Source organism: Pundamilia nyererei, unplaced genomic scaffold (genome assembly GCF_000239375.1).
Source record: "Pundamilia nyererei isolate P.nyererei 1_Seehausen unplaced genomic scaffold, PunNye1.0 scaffold00725, whole genome shotgun sequence".
NCBI classification, from domain to species: Eukaryota; Metazoa; Chordata; class Actinopteri; order Cichliformes; family Cichlidae; genus Pundamilia; species Pundamilia nyererei.
Window position 1 is genome coordinate 44,203 of NW_005188126.1, and position 9,328 is coordinate 53,530.

General features: G+C 40.1%; 1 protein-coding gene across 1 annotated transcript in view; it reads right to left on the minus strand.

The window, feature by feature from the left end:
• LOC102213933 (hepatic lectin-like) overlaps positions 1 to 1,718 on the minus strand; it is a 2,558-nt gene extending 840 nt beyond the window's left edge. The window contains exons 1-4 of the mRNA XM_005754887.1: positions 1,682 to 1,718; positions 1,471 to 1,545; positions 619 to 750; positions 109 to 186 (exon numbers count right to left, since the gene is read on the minus strand). Coding sequence (XP_005754944.1) covers positions 109 to 186; positions 619 to 750; positions 1,471 to 1,501 — 241 coding nt within the window. The 5' untranslated portion in view covers positions 1,502 to 1,545; positions 1,682 to 1,718. The remainder of the gene's footprint in view (positions 1 to 108; positions 187 to 618; positions 751 to 1,470; positions 1,546 to 1,681) is intronic.
• Positions 1,719 to 9,328: the final 7,610 nt, after the last annotated feature.

Below are 9,328 nucleotides of genomic sequence, written 5' to 3' on the forward strand. Positions count from 1 at the left end.
AAAAAAAAAAAAAAAAAACTAGGCTAGATTGGCTCATACTCAGCTATGTGCCAGCAGAACAATCCAAGCATAACCAAATATCACAGCATATCATCTTTATTTGCTTACCTGTAAGAACATTTTGACACTTCATTCTGAGCTCTTCCAGTTTTTTCAGTGATTCTCTGGTTTTCGTGTTTTCAAACGCTGAGTTAAAAAAAATAAGAGAAACAAAGATTTTGTAAATTAACAAGGACTACAAAAACAAAAGAACAAAAGCCCTGAAAAAGATAAACACATAATCTTTAATTTGCTGCAAGTCTATTAAAACACTGAAGTGACATGATGGCTTGTCCAGTGTGCAATATGCACCTTGTGATATTCTGGATTAGGCTCTTGAAAAGATCAGGACAGAAGGACGTGGATAGGTGCTTTATTGAACAGCAGGACAACACACACTAACTTGTTGTTTTCTTAGCGTTGCACAAACTACCCTTTTTGTTGTTATATATTGGTCAACCAAGAACTAGCCCTGTAACAGGCACTTCTGTATTTTACCACTGGGGGGCAACAATTCACTCTATTACACACATTACACACCTCATCTGATTTATAGAAAATGTAAAAATAAAAACTCACTCGCAAACTCACTGAGACGATAAATAATGAGGACAGCAGCTGCAAGCAGAAGACAGAGAACCAGCAGTGCCACTCTCTCTGCTTTGACCTTTGACCCTGTGCTTGATTTTGCATGCCAAGAGTCAGTTTCACCTGATGAACATTTAGAGGAGAAACAAATGTGAGCCTTCAGAAAAGTGTTTATTCATCTGTTATAACAGTTTTTAAAATTTTCTCAAAATATAATACTATAGTACTACTATAATAGTACACTGTATTATAGTAGATTGTCAATGCAAGAACAGTTAAGTTGATTAAGATGCTTTCCTCCAACAGGAAACATCCCATACGTGAATATCACCCATGTTAAAACATGTTTACATGTCACACGTCCTCATGGTCAGTTCCTCTTTGTATTTGGTCTTGGTTACTTCCTTTTTCACACCTTTTAAACACCTTTTAAACACTTAACAGTTTATCGTCTTTTTCTTTCTTGCATATTTGTACATTTTGATTCATCCTCTCTGAGAACAATTACCTCGAATCTTTACATTTTTGATAACTGCAAGGACTAAAATAAATTGATATGATTAAAGAATGACTCACCTTATAAGAGAATGAGTGGATGAGTAAAGAATTAACGTGGGCTTGGAATATTTTTAGGCCATGTACAGTTAATGTTGTTCTATTTCAGTATACAAACCTTATTCTGTCACGGCTAGCGAGGTGTAGCAAATATGATGCAAATTAAAAATCATACATGGAATTTTTTTAAACAAATTTGTCAGATGGTTAAATAAACTTTCAAGTTTCAAAATGACTAGAATTTTCTGGCAATGATTTCATACGATTTTAAGGGGTTACTGGTCTTACCTTCTATGTAGCTCTGTGGACGGCTCATCATGCTGAGGCTTCAAAATCCTGACTGCAGTGTTCGTCCAAATGTCTCTGAATCACAAAAACAGAACAAAATTTTGATAAATTACTCAGAAAAACTCTTTTTGTTATTTATTCCATTGCTATGCATTTAATATAGATGTAGATAATCACTGGTCCTTATTCTAATTCTTTCCTTACACCTTACCGTAGGATTGTAATAAGTACTAGATGACAACTTCATGTTTCACAGCTTTTAAAAACAACAACTTCCCTAAACTAAAGCGGATGGAGGAAGCATCATCGATCGTCTTGTTCCTCCCACAAGAGTAACTGCTGTTATTAACTAAGGCAAAGTTGTTGATTTGTTGTTGAGATGTGTGCCCGGTGGTCTAGTGTGCTGCCTTCTCACATACAACACATCTGAGTTCTCTCAGATTGCTATTAAAAAACAACACAAGTGTTTCAAATAAGAAGTGAGCAGGTTGAGGCAGAAAAAAAATAACTGTTGATTGGATGAGCTGGTGTTTTAACATAACTGTTAGATGAAAAACAACACAAACATTGGTCTTAAATTTGAGAAAACATATCTAAACATAGCCATACGAACATATTTCGCAAAGAGAATGTTGCTGTGATAATGTAATGTGTGTGCGTTTGCGTTTAGCACACACAGCAGCCATATGTACTTTGTTAAGCAAATGTTGTTCATATTTTACAGGCTGAACTCAGTTTCAGGCACATAGATTTAAGTTGTCCAGTTACTGCTGGTTTTTCACAAATAGTTCTTTGAAGGATGATTTAAACCAACACTTCTGGCCATGAGCTGTTCACAGTCCTCTCCAGTATATTCACTATTTGTTCCATTTAAATTGTTGGTGTCCAGTTGCTGCTCCGCCATCCACCCACAACCATCTGCCCTCTATGGCAGAGGTCTCGAACTCCAGGCCTCGAGGGCCGGTGTCCTGCAGGTTTTAGATGTGTCATGATCCATCACAGCTGATTTAAATGGCTAAATTACCTCCTCAATAAGTCTTGAAGTTCTCCAGAAACCTGGTAATGATCTAATCATTTGATTCAGGTGTGTTGACCCAGAGTGATATCTAAAACGGGCGATTGTGGCTCAAGAGTTGGCAGTTCGTCCTGTAATTGGAAGGTTGCCGGTTTGAGCCCAGGCTCGGACAGTCTCAGTTGTTGTGTCCTTGGGCAAGACGCTTCAGCCGTTGCCTACTGGTGGTGGTCAGAGGGCCAGGTGGCGCCAGTGTCCGGCAGCCTCGCCTCTGTCAGTGCGGCTGTGGCTACAATGTAGCTTTCTGTCACCAGTGTGTGAATGTGTGTGTGAATGGGTGGATGACTGGATATGTAAAGCGCTTTGGGGTCCTTAGGGACTAGTAAAAGCGCTATACAAATACAGGCCATTTACCATTTAAAACCTGTAGGACACCGGCCCTCGTGGCCTGAAGTTCAAGAATCCTGCTCTACCATCTTTCAGTCCAATTCAGAACTTGTTATCAGATTCATTAGGTTTCTCAATCTTGTCTCCAGGAATGTCTGAACAGAAAAGCTTTAGGAAGATGACACTGTTAGACTTTTTTGTGCTGCGATCCAAACAAAACAGATCGTGCCAAGGCTGTGTCCAAATTCAGGGTCTGCACGCTTGAAGTATGCGCACTACGCATACTACGTACGGTGCGTACTGTAAGTATGAGAAGTGCAGAAGTGAGAGGCTTGTGAAATGGGACGGTCTAGCCTTCGCCGCGCTGTTCAGGTTGCCTAGCAACCATGATACTAACCGCGAGAAATGTTTCATACAGCGTTGTTTGACTGAAATGAAGGAGAAAAATGTTTTGTTGGTCATTCATTTTTGTCATGACATCACTTTGATTAGGTGAGTATCTGAGGCTGAGACCACGGGACTGTAAAACATGATTGTTGGGCTTCATTTCTGTGCTGAACAATCATTTCAAGATTAGTTAGTACATAACAATTAGCTAATGTTGGCCATGAGACTAAAATCATCTCACTGTGGTAATGTAAATATAATATGGACAATATTCTGTCTATTCTCTCCATCTGTCAGCTGCTGCTGGCTCTTCCTCCTCCTCTTCCTCACACACTGCTGAGTTTGTCCTGGTGGATCATCAGGGGTGCAAAGCCTCACAGATGATGTGCAGCAGTGTGTCCCTCAGTCTGTCCTCACTCTGGACACTTGCAGTCGTCACACATGGAAATCAAATGTGTGATAAGCTGCAGGATTCAAACACAAGTGTAACTTATAAACACATGTTCATACTTTTATTCCACAATCAGAGAGAAAGAAACAGAGAGAGAGTGCAGGACAGAAAGACAGGTGACAGTCTCAGGTGTATACACTGCTACAAAACAGCACAAGAGAAGGAGGATTTAGTGTTTGTGTTATTACGAATGCTAAACAAGAAGAGTTCCCAGATGGTACAGTGGACACATGTGTGACTGCTGTGATTAAAGCATCTTTCTTTCAGCTTAACGAGTGAACCGTCAGCTCGTTCGAACGCACGTTAAAGTCCGTTTGGCTCGACACCACCGAACAGAGGCAGCAATATGACACAGCTAACATTAACAGTGCAGTGAATCCTGCTTGTGCCGTGATATTCAGGAATACAAACCGAGCAGCATCACTGACTTTCAGCTTGTTGTGTTTGTGGATATATGACTGACTTTAATTATCCATCAAATCATCACATTCTCTGTAAGATTAAGGTCGACTATATATTTTGAAGTAGAGGCTTTAAAACCAAGTAAACGCTAAAAGTACAAACATCACTAATGTCACATAACTTTGCCGACATGTGGCCAACAGTAATGTTTTAATGTTCTTCATTATTAAACATAAATAAATGACATCATATTCAGTACTTACTTTTGACAGTTCACTCTTCGGCCGCTCCCTTCTGCTGTATTTTGCGGCAAAATGATCCACACCCACCGCCGCGCTATGGATTGTGGGATATATGGGACCACGAAGCGTGCACCAGACCACGCTTGATATTTGGGGACATCGACGGCGCATTTGGAGTACGCATTTGAAGTACACTTCGAATTGAGACAGCCGTCGTCGAGTGGCGGTGAAGTAATAACACTCAGAATGCGTACTTCAAGCGTGGAGACCCTGAATTGGGACACAGCCCAAAACAACACAACACCTTCTTTGCGTTTTTACTTTTGTTGTTCCCGCCTCCGAAATATCTGGGGGTTGACTTGAGTCCTTCTAAATTAAACTATTTGTCATTGTTCGGGTGAGTGGCAGTATTTTTCTACAGTGCTGTGGTCTCCACCTCTGGAGTCATCTTCATCATCTCACCCAGTATCCACACCTGGTAATGATTGAGCCAGCTTTATTTAAGGCCAGCGCACACAACTAGCCTTCGCCAGATAGTCTGCTAACCTACCTACGTCTTGATGCATGCTCAATCATTCAGTAAAGTAAATCCCCAAAGTCTGATTCTGTTCAACTGGACGTAGCGTTTTCAGAGGAAGAAACATTTCGTCACACATCTAAGTGTCAGACTGACCTACTGGCCTACACCGCTGTAACACTATCATTTTTCACAGTTTGCTCTGTTTGGCTTCTTCTTTTCCTGGTTATAACTTTGTTACTCCTCGTATCCCATAGGCCTTATTCAGGACCAGAAGAAAGCAGGTGGTGGACAAGAACCACCTCATCTGTCAGTCCAAGACATGAGTCACAAAATTCAGCAAGGAAGCAATTTTGTTTTACTCAGTGTGGTTTTAATAAGCTTTGAATACTATTTTGTCTTTTACTGTTTTGTCATCTGTTTTCAACTTTCTCTTAAGCCAAATACTGAAAAGGCTGTACGATATAAAGCCAACAACTTTTCAGTCAATATTTTTCAATTTTATTTTTATTATTATTATTATAACAATGATTTAATCTCTTCAATTTAAGAAGTATTTATGTTCAAATTCTGTGCTGTGTTTATTATTTCCTTGAATGTCAGTTTTTTAATGACTATAGTTTGGGGGGGGGGGGGTCATGTTGGTTCCCCTTTCTTGTCCAATTTGTATATCTTCGGTCAGCATCTACACTCATAAATATTTTCCTTTACACTTTTGTGGCTTCAAAAAGTTGTTCAAACCTTTATGATGGAGAATACAAACTTCCTGTTCAAGTTAAAGAATGGAGAGAAGACCTGAAGTACAGCCCTACAGCTTATCTTTGAATAACGGAACGCAGAGACTAAGACTGACAAACACAGGAAACACTGCGGACAACACACAGGGAAGGTAAATACTAAGAAAACTAAACCAGAACCACAAGGGAAAAAAATTGTCTGTTTTGTTTGTCGCAATCATCCACTGAAACCACACAGTGACTAAATTTCTACACTGTCTGTGTGTATAGAAAACAATACATGCATAGCATAACATTTTCACTGCTGAGCAGATGAAACCCAACTTTATCTATCCATGAAACCAGACAACACACACCAGTTACTTAAAATGAAGGAATGTCTTAAAGGTATAAAGACCTGGATGACCTTTAATTTTCTGCTTCTAAATTCAGATAAAACTCATGTCACCGTATTCGGCCCTGAAAATCTTATAAACATGGTGTCTCACCAGATACTCACTATGGATGGCATTACCCTGGCCTCTAATAACACTGTGAGGAATATTCGAGTCATTTCCTTTAAGGCACATATTAAACAAATATGTAGGACTGCTTTCATCCATTTGCACAATATCTCTTGTGTATGTCTCATTATCCTGTCTCAAAGCGACGCTGAAAAACTAGTTCATGCATTTTTTTTACTTGCAGGCTGGACTACTGTAATTCATTATTATCAGGATGTCCTAAAAGTGTCATGAACCATAGTTCTAGCACGCAAGCTGGACCCAAAAGCAAACACAATACGCAGAAATGCACACAAAACAAACTTTAGTTTTCAAGCAAAGGTGACCCGGAATAACCAAAGAGAACACGCTGCTTTGGCGCTACACAGAAGAGACCGGGAAATAAACGACACGGGGACGCCGTAATCGGGACCGTTTAAACCGGAGGAAGGAGTGCCCGCGGGAGAGGATTTCAGGGAGACGAAGAGGATGATAGGCGGTTTCTCTGAAATCTAGGCGGTCAGGAGGACAGGCAGGTGAAGGTACGAACATTCCGGACAATAACCACTGAGTGGCGACTGACGGACTGCATCCCATGATGCTTTAAGTATTTCTTCTTCAGTCTCATTTCTCAGTTCTCAGTTCTTATCTTCAAATAGCCTTGGTACCCATGAGAGGGGACAACAAACAAAAGAAAATAATCATGCACTGAAAAAAGAACAAACAACAAACAGCATGCAGACACATGACCACAAAGGAAGTGTTTGAAGCGTAAGTTGTGCACAGTCTAGTTGCTGCTGGTTACTTCGAAATATGTCTGTTAGGAAATTTTCACGACAAAACTCAACATAACACACATGAGACAAGGTAGCTTCAACAACACACAGGGAAGGAAAACACTAAGGGAACTAAACCAGAACTACAGGTAGAAAGAAAAACTAATAAATATAAGCAAAACTAAATTAGGAAATATGAGTCGCTCCAGAAACACCATAATAATTCATCAAGAAGTTCATAAATTTAAAGCATTGAATCAATGACCTAGGACCATGACATATATGAAACGAGCATTTGAGGCCTTGATCTCCCTCTTTGATCCAGGTACTTTCACAGTCCCAACCATCATGATTAATCCCATCTCAACTGTCCATGTAGCTACCGCTCTACTAAATAAAACTCTGAACTAATGCTGACACAGCTATTGAGGAAAAATGTGTTTCAGAATTCAAATTGGACAACCATCTGCCCTCTTACGATGAGTCTGAGAATACAATCCAGGAATTGTCCCCACCATCCTTATCATGTCTCTAAACACTGGGAATATCATATTCTGATTGCTTAAGAGCCAATGCTTTAAATGAATGTTTATAAAATACATGTTTCTAACACACTGTAGTGTATTTATATCAGATAGAAGAGGATAGAAGTTTCTCACGCTGCCAAATGTGACAGGCACAAACACTTTAAATCAACAGGAAACATCAGACATTTGGTATCAGCTAACCACATGTTAAAATTTCACACATGGTCATGGTCACTTCCTCATTTAGTTCTGTCTTGATACCTCAGGCATCTGTTTAAATGGTTGTCTTTCTTTCTTTTGTTCAAACTGATGCTTGTCCGATCACACAGAACTTTTTCTACTTCCTCATGATTTACATTTAAGTTATTTTCTTGTTTCTTTATATATTTACATGCATGTACTTACCTTTTATGTTCCTCTGTGGATAGTTGCTCATGCATGCTCAACTATAGGATTGGGTGGATTTATCCGTGCTTGAACAAATAAAACTAATCATAGATTTATTTATATTACAGCAGTGTGTGTGTGTGTGCGTCAGTCACTCTCTGTCTCTCTCTCTCTCCTCCCCTGCAGGATTACAGGTGCACCTTTTAGAGAGGAAGGGGAGATGGGCAAAGGCGACAGTTACACCATTCAAGGGTGTCTGTGGATGTAAGAGGAGGACCGCTAGTCGTCATGATGCTCCTGCTTGGGAGGGAATCCAGAAAGTGTGTTTTTGCAGCAGATGTGCACCGGACTTGTTGTTAGACTCTTACTTTTTAAATTTCCTTTCAGAGATAACCTGTTAACCTCGGCCTCCAACTCATTCTTTTACCCCGATGGTTTTCTACATTGTTTTCATTAAATCTTACCCCTTACCCCCAAGACCGTCTGGATCAGGGGTGCCCAATCCCGGTCCTCGAGAGCTACTATCCTGCAGCTTTTAGATGCATCCCTACTCCAACACAGCTGAATCAAATGGTTTGATCTCTACAGCATGCCATCATGTTTGGCAAAGGCCTGATAACAAGCCATTCATTTGATTCAGGTGTGTGGGAACAAGGATGCATCTAAAAGCTGCAGGACGGTAGCTCTCGAGGACCGGGATTGGGCACCCCTGGTCTGGATCATAACATATACATTTTGTCATTTTGTGGTGAATAAATGGACTAACTGTCACGGTTCTGGGTCAGTTTCTACCCAGTATTTTGAGTTTATTATGTTTTGGTTTAAGTTTGCATCAGGGATTGTTTTCTTGTTCTCTTGTTGTGTTAATGATGATGATTATGATGTTTATTATTAGAGTTTCATGTTTCTGTTTGTTTAGGATTTGTTCTTCGGTTGTGTCTGCTTAGTATTTGTCTAGTTCCATGTGTCATTTTCTGTCTGTCTCTCTGTCGAGTCTGCGTCTTAGTGTGATGGTTTCTTGTTCCTGTTTTATTGTGAAGGTCTGCGTCTCATGTGAGTGTGTTCAGTTTTACCTCTGTCTCGTCTTGTTGATTATTCCCAGCTGTGTTCACCACCTGTGTGTAATTCCCCTGTGTTTCTCTGTGTGTATTTAAGTCGTGTCCTCTGTCATTGTAGTTGCTGGTCTGTTTATCCACCATGTCTCTCCCGTGTGTTCTCCTTGCTGTCCATCGTCATTCTCCTCTGCTCATTTTCATTCTTGTCCAGGTTTGTGCTCTGTAGTTTAGTTGTTTCCAGTCTAGTTTAGTTCGTGCTCCATTTGCTGCTTGTCTATATTTATTTTGTGTTTAATAAACCACCCTCACACCTGTACAAGTGCCTGCTTTTGGATCCTCCTTTATTTTCCACACGGCTCATCTCACTCGGCGTGACGCTAACACATTGTCTGATTCTCTGTACCACACACATTGGTGTGAGCTGGGGTTTTTTTTTTAATTCTTAAAAGAAAAAACAAGGAAAAATAAGGAACAATCTTTTATTATTTCACAGATG